Consider the following 24,966-nt stretch of genomic DNA (forward strand, 5'->3'; position numbering starts at 1 on the left):
ACAAATAGAGCTTTTGATTGCAAAGTAACAATTTATTTAAACATAACTAACTGAGAGATGACGCTGTTGTGGCGACAGCCGGGGTAAACTTTTCCCTCATCGCCACCTGTCTCATAAAGATGGATTTTTTTTTTAGCCTTTTTTTGTGGTGACCACTGCCTCTTGGCGGAGTTTGCCTGGGGAACTTGTGTTCCTGGGGGGAACTGGTTTGGCCGTGCGCGTTTCCGGCTGAGTCACGGGACACTGGAGGGTACGGGGGACACGAGCGGCCGAGCACGGCGGCGCGGGCTCTGCTTGGCGAGCAGCACAGACTCAACGGCATCGTCCGCTGCACTGGTGGTCCTGGTCGTTCTTCCCGGTCGTCCAGCACCTGGCATCCTGGACGTCCATTCGGTTGTCTTCCGCCAGCGCCCCGGCCGTGCAGCCCGGCCGTTTGTTCCGTTGAATCGGATTGCGGACCTTACCAAATGCGCTACTGTCCTGCAGTGGCCAGTTTTATTGCGTTAAAATGGATTTTCAGCATTGTGCTTTGGAGCTAAGTTGAATCAGAACCTAGAGTCTTGTGTTTTATGGTACCACAGAGTAGCTTTCCAATTTCATTGTTTGCTCGGCTTGCAATGACAATATAGGAATTGAATGTGTAGATGGCACTATTATGTCAACACATAAAGGCACGTGTTACAAGTTTTTTGTTCGTTTGTTTCAGGTGGAAAACGTTAGGCAAGGGAAGCTAAGTTCATGTGCCTAGCTTACTGTACGCTAATGGACTTATATCGAGACTACGTGCATTCTCCCCGTGGGCGGCTGAGAGGCTGGGGAGGGAGACGGTGGCTCGCCTCCCGTCGGACCGTCAGGTCGATCCTGAGAACCAACTACGAGCTTTTTCAACTGCAGCAACTTTAAGATACGATATTGTAGCTGGAATTACCGAGGACAGTGGGATAAAGCCACTCTGAATGCTGCCGAGGGTCTGCGTAATGTCGGATCAAAGTTTGGCGAGGCTGTCAAGCCGCTCCGGAGCTCTGCTGATGGATATCACATTCTCGTATACTATTTTTTCAATTAATTTTATAAATTGTTATTTATTAACCTGTTTTGCACATGCACCGATCGTTTTAAACAAGACAAGAAATGGAATCATGTTGTCCAAATGTTATTTGTTGCGATCAAAATCTGCAATGAAAAAGAATGACATACTAGTTTTGTTTATACATACAGTGGGGAGAACAAGTATTTGATACACTGCCAATACTTGTTCTCCCCACTGTACCTTGTAGTATTTCCTTGTAACAACAAATCCGTGTCAGCCCTTCTACATTTGGCAAATGTAATATAATGTGTAATTTCATCTCATTTTGGTCACTCAAGTGGCTGGCCTATCAGTCTATACCTCACGTCAATACAGAAGAAACAAGTTCTTATAATTTTGTCCACGAATGATAAACAAAGTGGTAAGAACAATCATACAATGTCATCTACTGTACGTCTCATCTATGTCGTGCTGAATCCATTTTTGGAGATTCCGTGGGTTTCTCTGGCTTGATTTTTCTGTTTAAACTTTGTCAACACACTGCTGACTTCAACCGTAACTCATGAAGGTTTTTCTGCACCGGAAGCTCAAAGCAGAAATTTTCCAAGATGGCGCCGCCCGTATTTCGCTCAGGAAACTTGTCTCTACTGCTGCCCCAAGTGCCCATTTCCAAATTAATGACTGTAATTGATTTCTTTGGTCCATTTTTATTCACATTTCATTCAATTCCGACCATGAGAGAAAAACATTGACGGTAGCTGACCATATTCAGTTGCACAAACGCTCACTCTAGTTTTATTATTTTAAAGTTTTTGTTTTTTGAGCAGATGGAGCGTTTTGATTATGTCAAACTGCCATATCTTTGTATATCTAATTTGGCAAATTTTAAAGCATTTCAAAAAAATAATGCCACTTATCATAGATACTATCAGATAAGAGTGTGTTTTACAATGCATTTATGATCTGGTTATAGAGAAGTTTACGACTGCACTGTGTTACACTCGGAACCGTTTCTAATAATTAAGTAGGGTACTTATTCATGCATGCATGGTTAAACGTTTGAACGGTGATAAATGTTGCAATCCAACAACTTGCAACAATGACTATGGCTTTCCTCACTGTACCGACCACATTGCAAAAAAAAAAAAACGGTGAAGTGACTATTATGACTTTGATACTTCTACAAACACATGGTCATGCAGATTCAGGCTAATAAGTCAAAATTAATGTTGCGCCATCTGTTTTAGCAACTTGGTGCTACACATCATTCCATTCCAATGAGTAAATGTTAATGACCGCTAGGTATGCCACAAAGATCTAAAAACAATAAATAATGGAAAATGAAATACCTTGTTCCAGTCTATTGCTCAACATGATGAACCTTAATTCATTGTACAGTGCAAGTTATGGGTTACAGTATGTAATTTTTAAAAATATTTTCTTACAAATGCAAAAAATCAACAGCTATAAAACATAAAAAAACATCCTATCCTGACTGATGTTGTTTAAAAGAAAAAAAAATAATAATAGTGCTATATGTTAGCTACTGTATATGCCAAAAATAATGCAAAGTGGGAAGTAAAATTAGTGGACCATAAAATAAAATAATTAAAATGGCTTTGATTCCGGAGTTAAGACATTTTCTGGTCACCATGTTTGTAATCTAGTTCAGTGCTGAGACATCAAATTCTGTTCTGTGTACAAAACATTTTTCAATCGAATATCAAGACTCAAACTAGACTATGCATCATGATTTCATCTTTGAATTTATGTTCCGCATTATGTCTGCACATTGGCCACCAGGGGACAAAATACCCAGTTAAGAGCCCCAGTATATGGTGGAAAACACTCAGATGACTTGAAGTTCCGCTCTGAGTCCCCCAATTTGGCCAACTTTCAAAATTGTCCGATATGCATGTGTGATACATCATTGGAAAGCTTAAAATCTCAATTTTCTGGGGGAAGAAACATTTTGAACAGGAGGGCTTTTTTTTTTTTTTTTTTTTTTTTTTTTTTATGTTTTTTAAACAGCAAAACCCTATCTGGAGGTGAGAGCGCGCGAGAGCAGAATTACAGACGCCATGACTTTAACGAGATATTATCGCATACTTACCTTGTGTCGATCCAAAAACTCCATGTAGCATGTATCACTGAGTGTCAAAACACAGCTGTGAATGGCCACAGCTGGATTTTTTTGGGGATTTTATGGGTAAAAAATGGTAATATAACAAGGGTCGCGATGCAGAAATTGCAGACATCAAGGAGTGGTTGAGATTTTCTTTTTCATATATTTACCGTTTTAAACGTTTTCTTTTCATGTTTTCTGTGTTTGGATAGATTATTTATCATCTAACATATCAGAGAAAATGTGACAGGAATAAAAATTTAAAAAAATACAATCAAGCGATAGTTGTAAGGTGAGTTTTTTACATATGCCATTTTTTTCATTGTGACATAATTTGTTTAAAAGTTTAAAATATGTGAGTGAATAATTTTTTAAAGTCGTTTCTTTTTTTTTTCCAAACGAAATATGAGACATCAATGAATGATTCTGAGCTAAAAACTACAGACATTTTGAATAATAAATATGATTAATTACCTTCGTTTTATGGCTGGGTTGAAACAAAAGAGGTTGCGCGACGCCTGTAAACGGGGGTTTTCAGGGTAAAACGGAAAAATTAAAAATAGTTTGGGGGCTTAATGCGCCATGAATCTGCTGTGTTTTGTCTTAAAATACAGCAGTTTCTTTTAAAGAGGAGTGCAAGAGCAGAAACTGCTTTTTCAGTCTTGTCTGTGTTTTCATATGCAGGTTTCTGCACCAACAAGACCAGAACTAAAACACAACAAATTCTGCATGGTTTTGCTCGATTTGTTGCATTTTGGTACGAGATTTGCTGGTGCAGAAACCAGGCATTTTTTTTATCAGGCTTGTGCGTTTTAATGTATACACTAACACTCTGAGACAGTCAAAACTGCTCAGTAACCTAATGTAAATTAGTCTCTTTTTTGTTGTTGTTGTTGTTTTTGTCCATGTGGGTTAGCGTTAAATTAGCCAACTTAAGGGAGTGCATGTGTGTTTTGGTTAAAAATTAAACCTTTACAGTGAACCTCAAATGGGAGTGGCTTTAAACATCCTTAAAGTGCCTGTGACACGAAAAAGCATGTTTATTTCATAATATACGCGGTATTTTATGCCCCTGAATGATATGGGCCGCTTGGATGTGTGTGGAAGCGATCGCTATTTTTATTTAGTTTTTTGAATCCCGCGCCATGAAAATGAGTGACTTCCGGCTTCGGTCTTGCATTGAGGAGGAGGGCGCTGTGACGTGTACGGTAGAAGACGTCCTCTTCACGCTACAGTGTACTGTTGTGTATGAGGACGAAGGATTCAGCTGATTTTGCGGAATAATACGTTTATTTTTCGCATCACGCCAGCCAAACAGCTGCAGAAAAATCATTCTGTATGAGGGAGAGGCGTATGCGCCTTTTTGGAGTTTCAAAAGGTTCCCATTCACCGTGGATATTTACTGTGGGACCATTGGACTGACGAGGAAGTGAGTAAACATCTTGTTTTGTATTATGTCAAATACGAATGCAGCGATTACAAAGTAAACACTACAAACTTCCTTTAAATGAAGGACTACTTATGTTTTATCATTGATAGGCATGTAAAAAGCTCTCCTAATGGTCATTAGCAGCAGCACGTTAGCTGCACAACAAATCCAGCCACCCTCCTCCGGGGAACGAACTCTAAATTGCTCTCCGCCGGGCGGTTTGCTGATCCACTAATACAATCGACAACCGGGTCGTCATGTCAAATAATCCAGGATAGTTATGTGTGATTTTCCACTTCGAAGACTTTGAAACATCACTCGGTTCGGGTTAGCATGTCGGCTAGCTGTCGGCTAGCTTCTGGTTTGTTTACATTCTCCGAAGCCGGGGAAGGGAAATGACATATGTCCGATTTAGGTGTCATAAAATATCGTTCGGGAGGTGCGACAGTAAAGGTGAAGTCGACATTTTTGACCATTATGGAGTAATTTTGCCATGTCGTCCTGAATAAATGCATTTTTATTATTTCATATTCCATTCAGCACAAGACTGTTATTTGTCATGAACATGCCATTTATTTAGCAATTGGGGAAAATCCTTGGATAAAAAGAATATCCTGTAAAAATATTGAAGAGACAGAAACAATGACATTTTGCCGCTCTCTTCGTCGCGTTTTCCTCGTTGTGAATAGTTCCTCCTCGACGGGCTGACTGGTCCTTCTCAAGGCATTGATATAGCTATTGGGGAAAATACTTGGATAAAAAGAATATCCTGTAAAAATATTGAAGTAAAGAGACAGAAACAATGACATTTTGCCGCTCTCTTCGTCGCGTTTTCCTCGTTGTGAATAGTTCCCCCTCGACGGGCTGACTGGTCCTTCTCAAGGCATTGATATAGCTATTGGGGAAAATACTTGGATAAAAAGAATATCCTGTAAAAATATTGAAGTAAAGAGACAGAAACAATGACATTTTGCCGCTCTCTTCGTCGCATTTTCCTCGTTCTGAATAACTCCCCCTCAATGGGCTGAATAATAAAACCGATGAGCCCAGTCTACCGCTGACGTCATCCACCTGTTGGGGACGCTAAAGCCCTATAATGGTAGGCGTGGCTAACCGGCAGATTAAAAGACTAATTTCTCGTCATCTGTGTTTTTCTAAATTGTTGTATATAGTCGAATCGTCTCAAAATATGATTCTAATTCACATAATAATGCCATTTAAGACTTTTTTTTCTCGTGTCATATGCTCTTTAAACTACATTTCTGCTGGTTTACTGCTATCATCTATCATTTGTAGTCCTACCAGAGGCGATTGTTCTACAAGGGAGGCTCAGCTTGCCCCAAAATGTAAAAAAAAAACAACAAAAAAAACAAAAACAAAAAAACAGACAAAAAAAAAAAAAAGGTTATCAAATGTATACTTTTGTGTGTACATGTCGTTGACTAAACAAGTGCTACAACGTGCTCAACTTTTAATCAGAATTAGCTTCTTATCACTGGTTACGATTCGACTTGCTTTTCATTCATTCGCGCAGCTTCACAGTCCTTTAAACAGTGTGAAAGCTGTGCTTCTCCAGAGTTGAGAGTGCATTTTCCACTACAGCGAAACGAGACGAGTCATTGGCTAACATCTGTGGGAGGTATTTTTCAATTTTATTCTATTGTTCTGAGTTGAACCGGAGACTTTCATAATCATCCTGGTGACGCTTGATTTGTTAAAAATGATCAGCGTAAAATCTAGCTTATTTCTGGTGGGTTTTTTTCTATTGTAGCTGCTTGGAGACTTGACTTCTGGCACTCTAGTTTCTTTCCCTACCGAGCAGCGGGTGACGCGGAGCCTCCCCCCACCATCACAAAGCACTCACAAGTGAACACATTGTGAAATTTCCCTCATTGAAAGACCCGCATCCGTCCCATACGAGTACTACTATCGCCTTTTGCACACAACTCAGGACAAAAACAAAATTAGTCAAGAGACACTTTGTATCATGAAAAACATGTTGGTTGGGTCATTCATAATAAATTGAGGGATCACTGTAGTTCACATAAAGGAAATCAGTAATTCTAGATAGTCTTTGAAACATAAAGGGACAGGTAGTCTAAAAATGTGCTCAGCACTGAATGTTTTAAATGTGCCATCATTACAAGTCAAGTCTTTCCACGCAAGACATGTTGTTAGCACAGCGTGTGTGTGCAAGTATACTGTTGCAGAGCAGATAATAGAGCACAATGGGACGCATCTCCTCTGTGTTTGGATCTGGTTGCAGTACTCGCTGTGCATCAGCAAAACCACAGCGGCTAATTTTAGCAGCATGTCAGGAGAACCACGGTAAAGCCATTCAGACACACAAATGACCATACAACAAAAATGCAATATCAGTATAAAGGTTTAATTGTATCTACGGCATTAGGTTCGTCAATGTTTTCTTAAGGGAGAAATGACTATAGGATGGAATGTTAGCATGTTAGGAGGATTGTTGATATAACAGGAAGGTTAACTGTGTGGCCTTGAATAAAATGAAGGACAAAACAAAGCAACATGGCCCCATTTTTTTTTTTTTTGAGTCAATGTCTATGACGCTGCTGCATTGGTTGCAGCTTGATTGCACTTGCTGTCGCTGACCGCCTTGGCAATGTAGCCAATCAGAGTGAGGTATTCCTGAAAGCCAACCCTTCCATCTCTGTTCTCGTCCAGGCCGTTCTGCATCTCCTTGATGGCCGCTGAGCTGTTTGCGTCCTGCGAAAAATCATTGGGAAAATAATGAAAAGACCGGTCAGGAATCGATATGAAACATTGCGAAAATTTCACATCGTTTCGATCAAGCTGATCAAGATAATGGAAATCGCACTATTGTTAAAAGAAATTTAAACAAAGAACGTGAAACTTTGTAAACAGAGATAGACTTATGAAAGTCTCCTCCAAATTAATTAAAAGGTAAAAGAAAAGATTGGACTAAAAAAAAAAAAAAAAAAAACATTCCAGAGTCTTTGCTATTAACAAAGTTTCATAAAATACATTTTTTACATTTGTTAAATTTTTTTAGTGCCACTAAAGGGACATCGACAGAAATAAAATAAATTTAAACCATCTGGTGCGCGCTAGATATTAAAAATTCATTTTATTTCTGTTGATGTCCCTTCAGGGGCTCCGTAAGAAATATTCGCGATAAGCGTGGTTTTGTGCACGTTTTTGGCAATCGTATATACTCGTAGCTTTGTATCTGTTAGTTCGTTTCTTTTGCGGCTAACTATCGTTAGAATGATATATAGCATCATAATAATTGATGTGAGCAGTAAATGTTATAGTTCGATGAGAGATAATATGCAAATATTCGTTAGAACTGGTTTATTTTTAAAATGATGCAATTTATGATTTAATAAGGAAACACATTAGAATGCTGTGGATTTTAACCAGATGTACAGTGCTGGCCAAAAGTGTTGGCACCCCTGCAATACTGTCAGATAATGCTCAATTTCTCCTGGAAAATGAGTGCAATTACAAATGTGTTGGTAGTAATATCTTCATTTATTTTGCACAAAAGAGAATGGGGAAAAAATCATTATCATTTTACACAAAACTCCAAAAATGGGCCGGGCAAAGGTATTGGCACCCTTTAAAAAATCATGTGATGCTTCTTTAATTTGTGTGATTTACAGCACCTGGTACTTACCTGTGGCACATAACAGGTGGTGGCAATAACTAAATCACACTTCCAGCCAGTTAAAATGGATTTAAGTTGATTCAACCTCCACCCTGTGTCCTTGTGTGTACCGCATTGAGCATGGAAAAAAGAAAGAAGACCAAAGAACTGTCTGAGGACTTGAGAAGCAAAATTGTGAGGAAGCATGGGCAATCTCAAGTCCATCTCCAAAGACTTGAATGTTCCTGTGCGCAGTGTCATCAATAAGTGTAAAGCCCATGCCACTGTGGCTAAACTCCCTAGATGAGGACAGAAAAGAAAAATTGACAAGAGATTTCAATGAAAGATTGTGTGGATGGTGGATTAAGAACCTCAACTAACATCCAAACAAGTTGTCCTGCAGTCTGAGGGTACAACAGTGTCAACCTGTACTATACATCGGCGTCTGAATGAAAAGACTCTATGGTAGGATACACAGACCTAAAAAAGCCAGGCTGGAGTTTTTCAAAACTTACCTGAGAAAGCCAAAAATGTTTTGGAAGAATGTTCTCTGGTCAGATGAGACAAAAGTAGAGCTTTTCGAGAAAAAGTATCAACATAGATATTACGGGGGAAAAAATGAGGCCTTCAAAGAAAAGAACACGGTCCCAACAGTCAAACATGCCGGCGGTTCCCTGATGTTTTTGGGTTGCTTTGCTGCCACTGGCACTAGACTGCTTGACCGTGTGCATGGCATTATGATGTCTGAAGACTACCAACAAATTTTGCAGCACAATGTAGGGCCCAATGTGAGAAAGCTGGGTCTCCCTCAGAGGTCGTGGGCAGGACAATGACCCAAAACACACTTCAAAAAGCACTAGAAAATGGATTGAGAGAAAGCACCGCAGACTTCTAAAGTGACCAGCAATAAGTCCAGACCTGAATGCCACAGAACACCTGTGGAGAGATCTGAAAATGGCAGTTTGGAGAAGGCACTCTTCAAATCTCAGTGACCTGGAGTGGTTGGCCAAAGAAGAATGGTCTAAAATTGGAGCAGAACATTGTAAGAAACTGATTGATGGATACCGGAAGCAGTTGTTCACAGTTATTATGTCTAATGGTTGTGCTACTAAGAATTAGGCTGAGGGTGCCAATACTTATGTCTGGCCCATTTTTGGAGTTTTGTGTAAAATGATCTTTTTTTTTTTCATTCTCTCCTGTGTTTTTTCGTTGCAAACAAAACAAATGCACATATTACTATGAAAGCATTTGTAATTGTAATCATTTTCTGGGAGAAATTAAGCATTATCTGACAGAATTGCAGGGGTGCCAATACTTTTGGCCAGCACTGTATGTATGTCATTCACTACAAACTGAATGTGTTTAGGCCTACGTGAATGCACATCTGCAAGTGAGCCACTAAAGAAGTTGAGTACTCCTGTGCTCTCTGATAGGAGCCCATCTGGTGGTCCACATTTTTGAGTCAACCAGTCAAAAGTAGAATTCTTCTACAATATTATTAATCACGATACAGTACATGAAGATTTTATGCTACACTTTGGAATAAAAATATTTTAAATCAAGATGTCCATCTTCATGGTTTAAAGTGACTGACGACTACTTCAGAGCGTTCAATTTTTGTCAAATAATGCACTTTTATTCCATTATTGATCATTCCTAGTTTAGTTCAGAGAGCTTTCCGCTTGTTGAGAGCTGAAGTCTGTGATAGCTGAAGATGACATAGCCTGTCATAGATCCCACCCCCCCCTCCCCCAGATGCAGCTGCATCATTATACTAATCATTTCAAATGTTATTACGGGTTATTCATATGTTAATAATCCAAAGCCAAAATCTCAGATCCTTTGATAAGGAGTGAACTCATTACCTCCATAACACCACCGAGGTGATTCTTCACCATCTTCTGAAAGGACTTCCCATCCATACTTTCCTTGCCTTTGCTGCAACTAATAAATGTGGTCACCAGTGTCTTAATGGCTGACTCCATCTCTACAGAAAAAAATACAAAGAATAAATACTATTACATGATTTATATTTCATAATAATTGGTCATATTTTCATGACATTTTTAAGCAACTCGACTAAAGAAACCAACACCTGCTATGTTTCATGACCGCAAAATCTCCAACAATCAGAAAGAAATTTCAACCTCCTACTAATTTTTGTGTTAGTATGTGTAAATATGTTAGTAAGTGAGTAGTAGCTGTGTAACATCAGAGTAAGAGTGAGATGTGAACAAGTTGGAATGGGAGAGGTAAACACAATGGAGGCTGTGATCTTTGACGTGCGATATGTGATCCCCAGGATCGCCTCACACTCAGATTACCTCCAACTGTCCTCCTGCTACAACATGCCTCCCAAAAACCTATTTTTTGCTTAAGTAATGGATGAAAAACCACCCATTGTGGCAACCCAAACGCCCGAAGACAGGCATCAAGTCATTATGATTTAATTGCAAACACAATTACTGTATAAATTTTATGTCTTTTTAGGTGGAAACACACACTAAAGGTGGTGTGTTGGTGGTGGTGGTGGTGTGGGGGGGGGGAGCTGTCCAAGCTTCCACGAAAAACGCAAACTTGTCTTCGTGATCCTTGATAACATTTCCATCTATCCCTTTTCCTTGCATACTGTATTTGTTGTTTACTATTGGTGTGTGTGTGTGTGGGGGGGTACCATGTTCTTTTTTTAAATAGTTTAAAATGCCATCAAAGCCCTGTCTATAGTGGTGCCAAGGAGGTATGCTGAAGTGCTCCATCTCGATCGATAGCTGTGTACAATATGTTGAGTAGGAGTTTCTGTAAGTGTAGCTAGTTTGTTAGTTGAAGTTACAGAGGGTCTTTGCTGCCTCTTTCCCAAATCAAATCACATGTAAGACATCATTTTCTAATCGAAGTATTCTTGGATTACTACTTTTTCAAAACTGCAAAACTTAAATACATTTTTGCTGGCTAGCAGACATGACATAGGAAATCAGCCAAATTGCTATGTTTTATTATTTTGCAATTATGTGACATTTCTTGCACTTCTTGCTTGGCAGGGCATGTTTGACTGTGGTCTTCCAACAGAGGGTTGCATAGCTCTACACAGAAGACAACGGGCAGGGAGAGTTTGTATCATCAGTCAGATAAAAACTAGAAGGAACATCCAACCATCATTCCTATTTCTATAGCACCTACACTTGTCTATTTTAGCTGAATTTGAGCCAAGGGTCAGTTTGCTAGCTGAGTACGAACCATTCACGTGAACCTAGCATGCAATTCTGGATGTAGAGGAAGCCAGAGTGCCATGAGGAAAGCCCACACAACCACAGGAAGAACAGAAAAAAACAACTTAGCAGGGATTCAAACCCAAAACCTCTTGAATTTTTAATTTTTTTTAACCTGTCCTGTTCAGGTGCTTTACACAGAGAATGGTCTGCGTGTCCTATTGGTCTGAACAGTTTTAATGATTTAATGTATCACAGTATGTCATACTCCCATTGTGATCATTCAACGTACGTCGTTTATTAGGAGTAAGCAGCGAACAAAATGGGGATATGGGGGAACAGAAGAAAAAAAAGGAAAGACAAAAGAAGCACAAACGACAACAACAACAAAAAAATACACTGTATGCCTACACCAACTATGAATATGTTGGTGCTATTGTTAGCTAATTGTATTTCCAGTTGACACCATGTGGGGGGGCCTGATGACCAAGGAAAGGGGGTGGGAGTCTGAGAGATAAGTGATTAGGAGGGGTGGAGTGTGCACAAATCAGCCATGTGGTCTAGAACCTAGTACAGTGGTACCTCTACATACGATCGCTTCGACACACGAACTTTTCGACATCCGACGTAAAATTTGACTCGCCGTTTGTTTCTACATCCGACGACATGTTCGAAATACGACGACAATGGCAGCACCGCAGACGAATGCACGGCGGATTTTCTTGTGTGACAAATCAACACTGGTTTCTGAAAAGGTTGGTACAGGTGGTGAAACAAGGAAAAAGTTGACGCTTACCTTCTAAATGAAGATGCAAATGACAGAAAAATATGAGCGTAGGGTGGGCATCCGTGAAATGGCTCAACAATACATCTCCACAGTCCTCCTCCGATCAGCGTTCGCCAGTCTTTATAAGTTAAGCTGACAATTCTTATAGTGGTAACATCTCCAGAGAAATCGCCAACTTCGCCACGTTTTTATCATTTATTTCACAACTTATTCAAAACAAAAACCCCTTCTGTCTGCCTCAATTGACGGTGTTCTCAAGAAAGCATTCAAAGTGAAAGTGAAACTCAAGCTCACCGGTCTCTCTGGCACGTCAGCTCCGCGGTGCGTTCAGGGTCAGCAAAAAACGTCCGCCACATTAGAACCCCATTCGTTACATTAATACAGGAATTATTATTATTATTATTATTATTCCGATTTTGATTTATAATTTATTTGTTTTGCTATGTGTAATTGCCATTTGTAATAGTACCAGCAGTATTTTTTAAGGATTTAGTGAAGGTTTTTGGGCTGTGGAACGAATTAATGGAATTATAATGTATTCCTATGGGAAAATCCTGCTCGACATACGACCATTTCGATTTACAAACAAGGTCCTGGAACGGATTAACTTCGTATGTAGAGGTACCACTGTATTTGTGTGAATCCCTTGTTAGTGTGAGTATGTTGGCATCCTATTCTGTCTCATCGCTAATCCTGACACCGAGGTTTTCTACTTAAGTGTTTCTAATTTCACCTAGCTGGTTAGATGTTGTGTAATCAACACAATGTCACAAACAAAAATATTAAAATGATGATTATTATTATTGGGAAGAGCCTGCAGATTGTCTTGGTCAAGTCTGACAATGGACACACACAAAAAAAAAAATCCAAAATCTGTCCGACTCATTTAATAGAAAAATGATTACCGAGTGCGATTCATTCCAGTCTTGTGTGTTGCATTTTTTCATATTAAAAATAAATGCCAACTGCTATACATGACAAGCTTTTTTCCTAGCCAAGTGGTCTCCAAACCTTTTTCTCCGAGTGACACTTTCAGAAAAATCAAAAGACACAATGGCCAACTATTTTATTTGTTAAACAGAGGCTTGGAATCATCGGAATTATTTTGAAGTATTAAGTCATTGGCTGTCGTTGACATTGATAGACATCTAATCCATTTAGACTGGGAGGTCAACCAGATCCCCCAGTCAAATTGGATAGGACGTCTTTCGCTGTCAATGGCACTGAAAAATGATCAGTCTGTACCAGCCTTCCCATTTGAAATGGATTTTATGTCTATAACTGTCAATGGCAGTAAATGAGTTAGGGGCTACAAGCAGCAAAATAATCCAGAGGTCTAAGGATATTGCAAATTATATACATTTATATTTATACTACTGGAACAAACTTTGCAGAGCAAAGAGAAAATGTCCAGTGATAGCAAAAAGTCAAGAAAGTCACAACCAAGCAATTAATTACAGTTTATTTATGTAAAACAAAATACTGAAATTCTACACAGTTTCCTACACTGATTTCAACATGTCGGGTTTTGACAACGAAAGCTAATGGGGAATTATATTATATATTTCATATTCATTGTCATTTATATATATTTACATATTCATTGATACTTTCAAAAAAAAAAAAAAAAAACTGGGCAGTGGGCCACAGTTGGCCCGCGGACAGTAGTTTTGACATTTGCTATTTGCTCATTAGGATGGTTCACTACTGCACTAAATCCTGATGCAAGCGGAGAGCAACAGAAAAAAATATATATCTGCATCCACGTGATTGATTCTTCCATTCACCCCCAATAAATATGATAACAGATTCAAATTTTGGACTTCAAAAGGATTAACAGATTATAAATCATTTACCCACGAGGGGACACTTCAATCATTTGAAGTTTTAAAACAAAAACATGGTTTGGGTTCTGATGACTTTTTCAGGTATTTACAGGTCAGGCACTACATAAATCAAAACATTAAAAAAAATGTTGCTGAAGGTTTTTTGCAAACATTTATAACGCTAATGAAATCACCTCACCCAACAAGAATAGTTTCTAAATTATACAACAGTGTACTGGTGAGTAAAGGGGGAGTACACACTATGTGAAGGAGAAATGGGAAAAAGAAGGGAGGATTATTATTACAGAAGAAGAATGGACTGATACATGTAAAACACAATGGATTACGACTAGGTCAAACAGCTGGCGTGAATTTTGTTGGAAGAACACAATGAGGTTTTTTGTTACACCAGTCCAGAAAAATTATCAAGGGACGGGAGATGCATGTTGGAGATGTAGCAGCAGAAGAGCAAACCATTTCCATTTATTCTGGGAATGCGTTGTTATACAAAAATACTGGTTGGACATTCATTATCATCTACAAAAGATTTTTAATTTTGACATCCCCATGTCCTTTGTTACCATGTACTTATGTAAAATAAATGTACAACAAATTAGCTGTAACGAAAAGAAACTCATCCACATTCTATTGGCTGCAAGCAAAAAAGCGTTGACAAGAAAGTGGCTTAAACATGAACGACCAACAACAGAGGACTGGATTGATGTAGTTCGAGAGATTTTCATTATGGAGAGGATCTCCTACGCACTAAAATTACAACTGGACATGTTTTACTTGATGTGGACATAATGGACAGAATATGTTAAGCCTGTACGAAATGATTTTGGTTAATTATATGCGTATACATAACAATTTCTCTCATGTAAAAAATATGGCGAAGTAATAGGTTCCCTGCTCCTCGGTTTTTGTTTTTACTTTATTATTATATATATATTTTTTGATTTATTATTATTATTATTATTTATTTATTTTATTTTTTTGGTAAAACCTTATTTTGTTTAAAAAAAAAAAAAAAAAAAAAAAAAAAAAGGAAAAGCAGAAGAAAACTGTAAAAAAAAATAAAAAATTTTTGCATCTGGTATGTTGAAAGAACAAATGGCTTTTCAATAAAAAACAATAAATGTGGAAAAAAAAAAAAAAAAAAAAAAGATTCTTCCATGGCATGTTATTTTAAATTATCTCTTGTTTGACAACAGCTGCCATGGATACAACTTAAAGTCACTCATATGGAGCTCATCATTACCCCAGCAGTGTGGTTTGCACATTTCCATTTCTAACTGACTTGGAAAAGACAATCGGGAAACAGCTAGACCAATGACGACGGCTGCCTGTATGGAAGCATTTTGTTGTTGTTTTTGCTACCTAGTAACTGTCCATAAATCTCCCACGTGACACAGATGTCACAGCACAATGCTTACACTTAGCACACCCACTAGTCCACACCCAAAAAAGAGGGAAGGACAGATAGAGAGAAAGAGACACACAAAACCACACACGCATATTCCGACAAGAAACAATTACTGTAGGACGTTGGTTGCATTAACCTAATTACTGAGTGAGTGAGGCACAACATACATCAGGATTGTGTTTCATGGAGTCCCTATCACACACAGACACATTTTTCCAACATACTAGTGAGCATCTGTCATTAGCTTGCTGTTCATCATTACTTTTTAATTATTTAACAATGTACTATAATCATCTCAACACCTTAGGAACAACAGCATGGCAGTAGGAACACTGGGGTGTGTGTGTGCGTGTGTCACGAGATTTGCGTAAGCCATACATTCAAACCCACTGACAGGCCGCCACACATTAGCAAGCACTCCATGTGTAATGAGATAAACAAAAGGTGGCTCGTAAGAGGGCGAGAACATTGCAAATTGTAAGGAAAATAAGAGAACTACTGCACTCGCAAAGTCTAATAAGAGCACGAGGCAGGCAACTTGTGTGCCTAAGTGCACGTGGTTTGCCCGCAACCGTGACTCATAGGGCTTGAGCAAGGCCCACTTTAGATTGTGCTTTGAATTTTCTGGAATTTTGTGCAATAATACACAATTGGACACTAGAAAAGCAGGGTAAAAGAGCATAAAACGTTAACCTTGGGTATCAGTCACTTATATTTTTACACTACTGTTCAAAGGTTGTGGCTCACATACAAAATCTTTATCTGTTGAAGATGTTTTACGCAAGTTAAATTTTTAATTTTTTTTTAAAAACAAGAGTCTTTTTCATCCAATCAACTATTGGAAGAGGTGACATAAAGCTGACTGTTATACTATATGACCCCAGCACTTCTTAACAGTTTTTTTGCTGGAATGTTTTTCACTACATTAAAATAAATAACGAGAATAGACTTTTTTTACTCAATACTATAATAGTAGGCCTATATTCGGAGACAATGTGACCTCATTTTACAAAACAGTCATTTTCCTAATGTGAAGATGGAACACAAATTTGTATGCAAATTGGAATGTCCCATTGTGACTTAAGTAAGGTAATAATTCATATTCATTGTAAATTTCTACATAGGAAAACAATCTCATCTTTCAGGGGTCTAAAAAATAAACTGAAAAAGAGCAAGCATGGCATGGCAGTAACTCAACTTGCCTTAAATTATTCTGTGACCAGTATGCGACAGTACAGACTAGTTTATTAAGTGTCATTCACAACCTAGAAACTTCACGATCAAGGACCCAGCTCATTTTGTCCATACACGAGAGCATTCAATTTAAAATTTGCCTTACTGCACCAGCTCTCCATTTGTTCAGTTAAAGGAATGTTTTACTTTTTGTGTTTGTTTTTGGCAGTGAACACACATACACACAGACTTACACTGGTATGTTAAGAACGTAAAAATGTCACTCGAAAAATAACTACACAGGTAATAAAAGTTATTTGATCGTGGCCTTTTGACCGTGATGAGGTATTCCTATTTCCATTATTTATTATGGCAACATTTCTTTCGAAATCGGATCAAAATCAGAGACTGACCAGCATTTTGGAATACGTTGTGTTAGTTAAACCATGTGTTGTCCATTCACTAATTTAGTAGATGTCAATACAAGCTTTCAAAGTTTTTGAAAAAACATATAAACAAATATACATATCCGGCCCCGTCTGTTTGGATGCTTTAACAAACTCTCGCATTGTTGAAATTTCAAGAGTGGCTGTGTGGGGAGATGAGCCTGACGAGAAGCAGGCAAACACTTGCATTGTAAATGACAAGTGTGTCAGCCGGGTTCTAGATTCAGCGTTGCAAGAGAAAGAAGTCAAGTCGAAACCAGTTCAGCGGCAAAGCAGGTTGGGAACACCCAAGGCATACTACTTACCTCGTGTAGATTTGTATAGGACAAAACACACAACATTTATAGTACATGGGATATACTTTACGATAATTGAGCACACTCAGTTCCACCGGTTTTAACACTTCATATGTTGGTTCCGATACACATGAGTAATGCTCATAGATGATTCATGGGAGAAGTTCCGAATTTCTTTCAAATTGGTTCAATATTTGATTTTCAAATCCTTTAATCTTTATGTGGTTTATTTAAGATACCTATGACAAAAGCCTTTGCGTGTGAGCTTTATCTGATTAAAAAAAGAACAGTAAATTCAGGAGACACGATCAAATCCAGTACACAACTTCCTTCCAGCGACGATATATGGTGTAACCATGGAGCTGGAGACAAGGACAGAGCACCCATAGGAACTTAAAATGTCAACAATATCCCCAGGAGGTCGCATCCAAATGACACAATATCTGATGTGTAGCCACTGTTCACATTTATGTATATCAATATTTGTTTACATTAACAATATGAATTACTGGGAATAAGTCTCTCACATCTTTGTGGATCTATCTGGGCAAGTGGTGTACCGTGATGGCCTTCAAAGCAGTCTTTGTAGGCCTAAACATTTCATTTAATGACATGACATAGCCGTCACGTAGGCCAAAGGTGATGTTCCCTTCTTTTTAGCTATGAATGCATAACACAAGCTTGTCGAAAGAATAAGCATCTCTAATAGTGCAGACTCTAGTTAAATAATTAGCTGAATTTTTTTGTTTACTGTGGCTTTTGCTTCCCCAGCGTTACTAGCACTTCAGCATTTGGAGCCACTAGTTAAGATTGTACATTTTTTAAAATCATAATATCTTTGTTTGTCATGAATGTTGGTGGTCTGTAAAAAAAAAAAAAAAAAAAAAAAAAAAAAGAGCTCAGATTTGCAAAAACTGAGCAGCATTTAATTCATGACTTGACTGGATTTTTTTTCCCTTTAACCCTTTCATGCACGAATTATGATTTAAAAATAAATTAAAAAATCATCCTTAGAGCGCACTCCTCTAACTCATTGGCTTCTCTTGACAGCACTAGGTGTCCAATCCATTTTGACACTAGTTCATTCGCCTCTTCCAGTCACTGGGACGGGTGAATGAACTATTGCCCATTATTGTCAATGGCAGGCAATGGGTTAAATACAATAGAAAAAACTTTAAAGGGTTAAATGTCTCAAGCGCCAACTTTTGAATAGCTGCCCATTCTAGTTACCCCTGTCCCTGAAAGGGTTAAATGGAACCTCTGACTTAAAGACTTGTAGGCTCTAATTAGCCACAATTGTTCTCTTTTACTTAAATATGCTATTGGAAACACATAAAATATTGCCATTGATTTAAAAATCTATAATATTTTGTACATGTTTTGACCCACGGAGGGCGCCATGTTTTATGGACGATCGGGGTGATGACATCGTTTGTCACTGTCACTCGACGAATACTACCTAGTTACTGCAATTCCTTCTACGTGGTGAGATGTCCAACACATGCGCTCATCGGTTAAAAGCGCGAGTACTTGCTATATTTGTGTTTTTGTTGAGTCTACCTTTTAATTATCTCAAAATACTTTTTGCATGCGTTTCCCCACACTTATTTTTAGCATCGTGTTTTCTTGTGTTAGCTTTAAAGGAGATTGTTCATCGATTGACCTCATTAGTCACATAGCATATTTAAACCACCCTTATTTGATATTACTAAGTATTTTCTACAGGCATCTTTCATATGTTCTGTCTGTATGCATCTACACAAAACAAGCTGAAAGCGTACGATAGTACTTTGGGTGTCACATTGGCCTCTTGTAGCACGTTTCGCCGGTGTAGCTTATTTTGGCAGAACACCATTTATTTCCCTACTCTCGTCTTGTCTCATCCTGTCTTTCCTTTTCATTTTGCTTTTGCTTCTCGTTTTGTAAAATATTGACAATGCTGTCAGGCTCATTAAGGTTCCTCTCTGGTTCAAATTGAATGGATTGAACAAATCACATGTTTATATCGCTAGACTCATACCCTGGAAGCCCAGCAGCGTAACCATGTGACATCACCGCCCTGAGTAGTCAACAACAATGGCTTACTAGTTAAACAAATTTTACAAATTGTATAAAAACGAACGAAAACATCAAGAGGGGCTTCAATATCAAATTATTTTAACTCATAATAATGTTTATCTTTTAAAAACTACAAGTCTTTCTATCCGTGGATCTCTTTAAATGAATTATTAAAAAAAAGAAGAAGAAAAAACAATTAAAAACTTTTTGTTGTGTTTACTTGGGCTATATTTCTCAGACAATTACATTTGTTTGGTGATCTTAAGCACTTAACCCTCGTATTGTGTTGGGGTCAGAATTGACCCATTTTCAAAATTTCGTATGCAAAAATCAAAGGTACTTTTGACACCCCCAAACTTGAAAACGGGCCAATCTTGACTCGAAAACAATATACTGCAAAGCTTTAGTATTTTCAGGCCAAGTTAATTTACAGATCAAATTTAATTCATTAGGAAAAATATGGGTTGATTTGTAACACAAGACAAGGGTTCAGTGGATAAATTCACAAAAATTAATAATCATTTGAGGAGCGGGCAAATAACTTTTCACAACACTGTAAGTACTTGATTAAATCCACACTCCCAGCACTACAATGTATTCTTCTTTGTTAGCTTTAAAATGGTGTGACAGGGCATAAGAAAATAAAACTGATAAGGAGAAGAACAGGAAAAATCTGACCTCGGTTACACGGGTCATATGTGCCGGAGCGGGGTTTTACATATGTTGTTGGTGGGGGGTCTTGTGTTTAGATGTAGCCCAAACTAGTGCTGACAATATTCACAATGAGAAGAGGCAGGAGTGACACTTCGTTCATGAATAAGTCACTGTGACACGGCTTGGGTTTCCCTATACGTGTAAAGGGACAGGGGTTCGTTTACCACTGAGGATAACCTGATCCGCCGAGACGACTCAGTGAGCGTGCAAGAAAAAAAGCAATGCAACATTCACGAGATAGTTTGGAAATAGAACACAATTAAAACAGAATTAAATACATCATTATGGAGGGAAAGTAGAATAAAAAAGCCAAACTCACCGTTAGGTTTGAGTTAGGAAGGGAAGAAAAGACAATAAGTGCAGGAGCTCCTTTTTCCTCTGAGCTAGATGGGGCAGCAACACATATCTTTTCCGTGATTTAACTTCTTGTTGCAGCAGCCAACTTTTTTTCACTGTCACAGGGCGTGTGCATGCGCGGGGGAGAAGGAATGTGGACAGGGGCGCCTGCAGCTTGCCTTGCTTCAACAACTGTGGGCATTCCGACTCATCCTGGCCTGCGTCATGCAATTACAACACATTTTTTGTTACTGGTTTTTGAACTTTTGTCTCATTTTCTGTTTTCAAGCGTCTTAACATGCTGAAACAAATATGTGTCACAGATGCAACAAGCGCCACACCCTGAAACTTTGCTCACTTATGCAAAGACTGGGAAGATAGTTGCTCTGGAGAGTAAAAGTTTGAACAACTTGGTATGCGTTAACACACTCAAAATTACCTCAACGAGCATTCTTTCTCTTTCACACAAAAATATACAATTTCCATGCTTGGTCTCTCAGTAGAAACAAACATTGTGTGTGCACGCGCGTGTCTTTTTAGGCAGTGAAGTGGCTGGAAACAGCTAGGCCTGTTTCTAATATTGCACGAAAAACACAAAAACATTGTAGTTGAGTCAAAAATGGACTAGGCGTTCAGCCAAGTGAATGGTAGAATCTCTGCCCCACACTGTTGCTAACCAATGAGCTTCCAGAACTGCTCAAAGTTGATATCTCCATCACTGCTCTTGTTTTATGGGTAGAAGCAAATTTGTTTTCAATGAATGTTACATCTTTCAAAGGTTAAAGGACCTCAGCGTAAGCAGATGGGGTTTAGACAGGATTTGTAGCTTTGTCACTGTCTGGTGGACGCTTGCGTGAACTGCATGCAAGTAACCAAAAAAAAAAAAGGGGGGGGGGGGGGTGTAGAAAGGAAAAAAAGATAGGAATTTTCCACACTTGGGAGGCTGCCTCACAGTCAGGAGTCAACAAAAGCATAGAAAATATTGTGTTAAGCCATTATTTAAAACCGGAAAGGGAAAAAGTCATTTGATTAAGAAAGATGGGATAAAGAAAGGTTTTGTTAGCCCTATAATTATCTTGTCAGGACACACCCCTTAGAATACTAGTAGTGTCCGATGACTGAAAACAAAGGGCCCGTTGTTGTGAGTCACCAGTTTAACTTTATATAGTTGCTGCTGCCCTGTTATTTGTCAACACGTGCAAGTACTTGATAGCAGATGACTAAACAGACCAAGTGTTTTTTGAAGACCCTGTAAAGTGATTTCAGGCATTCATTCATCTTCCATACCGCATATCCTCAAAAAGGTTACAGGGGTGCCGGAGCATATCCCACTTAACTATAAGGTAACATGCTGAATAGGCATGTGCCAGTTACCAGTTTCGAGGTATACCGTGGTATGAAAACGTCAAGGTTTCAAAACCACAAAAAAATTTCCGTCATAGTGTCCCTACGGTATTAGCTATTTTTCATGTCCCAAAAATGCATGGAGAAATCCCTCGCTTGCAGTTGTAAGGCTCAACCCTCCCCCACCGGTTGGTGCTCAGTGTCAGTGAATAAGATGTGCAACACGATGGCTGGAGGAGGTGAAACTCCTAAACTACTTCCCCTATCAAAGAAAGCGAAATCGCTGGTATGGGAATCCTTCGGCTACAGAAAAGTTACAGACACCCACGGCTTAGAGGAGGGCCAACCGACATGTAAAACATGTTTGCGGAGGGTGGCTGCCGAGAAGGTAATACCTCAAATTAGAGATTAGATCGGGCCTAAAAAATCCAGACCGACCCGACCCGGCCAGCGGGTATTAAAGCCCGACCCGGCCCGATCAATTAACTTGATTTGCAGAGTCGAGCCCGAAACCCCCCCGAAATTTTATGTTTTATTTGTAGGCGCGTCCGTTTTATTTGTGAGGACTCAGGAGAAGGAGGAAATGCGGAGATGCGATGCATGGTTGCGTTTTATGAGATCACATTTGTGACGATGCCTGTGCATAATGATAACAAATTAAAGCCGGTCTTTTGTATCGAATTCTCCCAGTTAAACCAGATTGTAAGATGCATATTCAATAAATATTTATATCTTTTATATTTTTGTGTCTGCTCTATCAGGCGGATAGTAGATTTGACATTTATTTTGATCTCTTCGAGTTGGCAGAAAAAAACGCAAGTATTCTCAATGTATAAATAGTCTACATATTTTATGATCATTATAAATGCATTTGCACAACAAAATAACGCTGGGAAGGTTTGTTAAATATATTTCTCATATGAAAGCAAACCGCTGCATTCGTTTACATTCAGCAAAGCCGACACAGGTTTCTGTATAGCATTTTCAACAATCAATTTGAAGCCCTTCCATTCCCTAATCCCAGCGCATGTTTGCCTTTTCAATTCCCCAGTCTTTAGTTTGTTTTTCAACTATTTGCTGTTCCATATTGAAAAGGAAATAGCAGGATGCGGACTCGCGGAGGGCGCCAGGGTGGGAGGGGAAGTTTAAAAAGAGAGCGGGGCCACGCCGTTCACTTGCGAGGGCATGCACAGCGCCTTCTCTGTTTTATCCAAATTATTTATTTTATAACAAGTATTCCTTAGTTTAACATCCATACATCGTTTTCGTATACATATATACAAATATATATATATATATATTTTTTTTTTTTTAAAGTTAGAGAGAATTCCGGCCTCGAACGTAAATAATTGACATTTTAGGCCCAACCCCTATCCTCTATCTCCAATATGATTTTGCATTTATAAAAAATTAAAGGTTAACAAACACAGTCATGAAAGTTTACCACCAGCTACGAGAGTTAACTCCAACGTGTTTAACGGTGGTAAAAAGTGTTTTTTTTTTTGTCTCTGGCAACTGTGCTGAGAAAGAGAGTATGTGTGTACAATGTAAATATGATACGAGTCATACACACATGCTTTTTATGGAATTAATTTTTGTTCTGATGGTAATAATGTTGAGGTGTTGCTGTAGGTTTAGGCTCACCTGAAGGACTGCATTTATTTTAATTTTATTTAGAATATTTTGGTTATTATTATTACTTTTTTAATGTATTTTAACTAGTGCTGTCAAATATATCACGTTAACGTGCGGTAATTAATTTTTTAAATTAATCATATTAAGATATTTGAAGCCTTTAACGCATGCGCAGAATGACCCGCTCATGCATTGCCTCAAACAGATGACAATGACACTGTTTTTTGCACATTTGCCACATTTACATGGAGCCAAATATTCCAATTACAATCGGAATATTTGTTCAAACCGAATAAATGTGTTCCATATAAACACCTCATTCGGAATGAACAGGCCCAAACCGAATGGAATTTCATTCCGATTCACAGGGGTGGAATATTCCTTTTCCCAAACCGATTAGAAGTAAAATTATATCATGTAAACAGGGAAGCGGAATGGTGTCTGGTTGCGTTCTTTCTGCGCATGCTCCGTACTAACGTGGTGACGTGACTTTGTGACGTAAGTAACGTCACTTGCAACATGGCTTCCAAGCACACGCACAGCGCACCCACACAACTTTTTAAATGAACGGCGTGTCATTCTGAAGTTTTGTTTCCACTCGAAAAGTTAAAACAGCAGCTGATCTGACGATCGATCTCCTTGTTTTGCAACGTGACGCTTTGTTTTGATTAATCTGTGCATGTCAGACGGCAGTTGTCAAACGTCCTTTCGGAATAAAGCCAGACACATGTAAACGCTGGATCGGAATAGATGAAGTGACATGTAAACAGCTGATGTGAAATTTCCATTCGGAATGATTTGAATCGGTATGAATAAAAGTCAGCATGTAAACGTGGCTAATGAGAGCTAAGAGGCAGAGAAAGGCGAGTGGACATAGGCGTTCATTGGACCGCGCCGTTTATTCGCATAAGCTTCGGCAACTCCTTCACAACAAACATAAGTTCATTTAGTGAAAGCACAAACAAAAAATAATATTTCTATCTCTCAAAAAAATTATGTTTACAAAAAGAAAAGCTGGCATTCCCAATCAAAATAGCTATGCAAAATACACATAAAACTTACTCAGACTTTGGTCAAACTCTATACAAACATTTTGTTTAGCTCAACAAATACACTGGATGGCAATATTTAGTCAAAATATACAAACTATCTGTGGTCTCGTACGTTGTGAAGCCAGCACTCAAATGACCGTGGAGTATAATGGATGGGAAGTACGGCGTCAGTCAAGGGACAAAACACACTTATTGGCTTGATTTCTAAGTCATTTAAAACTCTCCAGACACCTTGTGTATTTCTATCACTACCTCACGTAGTTAAAGACACTGTGGACAAACGGCAGGGAGCCCATGTGACGTCACCACTCGGCAACGTCAACAATGGCGAGCTACTAGTTTATTTTTTTGATTGAAAATTTTATTACAACGAAAACATTGAGTGGTTTTAATATAAGATTACTACAACTTGTACTAACATTCATCTTTTAAGAACTACAAGT

At 38.6% G+C, this 24,966-nt stretch overlaps 1 protein-coding gene across 1 annotated transcript; it reads right to left on the minus strand.

The window, feature by feature from the left end:
* Window positions 1-6,952: 6,952 nt before the first annotated feature.
* Window positions 6,953-20,644, minus strand: si:ch211-105c13.3 (uncharacterized protein LOC325758 homolog). The gene is made up of 3 exons (XM_057833385.1): window positions 20,476-20,644; window positions 10,090-10,211; window positions 6,953-7,320 (listed from the first exon to the last, which is right to left on the minus strand). Exons 2-3 carry the CDS (start codon window positions 10,207-10,209, stop codon window positions 7,156-7,158), a joined length of 285 nt encoding a protein of 94 aa, XP_057689368.1. The 5' UTR covers window positions 10,210-10,211; window positions 20,476-20,644; the 3' UTR covers window positions 6,953-7,155.
* Between the last annotated feature and the right edge of the window lie 4,322 nt (window positions 20,645-24,966).

Source organism: Corythoichthys intestinalis, chromosome 4, assembly GCF_030265065.1.
Source record: "Corythoichthys intestinalis isolate RoL2023-P3 chromosome 4, ASM3026506v1, whole genome shotgun sequence".
Lineage (NCBI taxonomy): Eukaryota > Metazoa > Chordata > Actinopteri > Syngnathiformes > Syngnathidae > Corythoichthys > Corythoichthys intestinalis.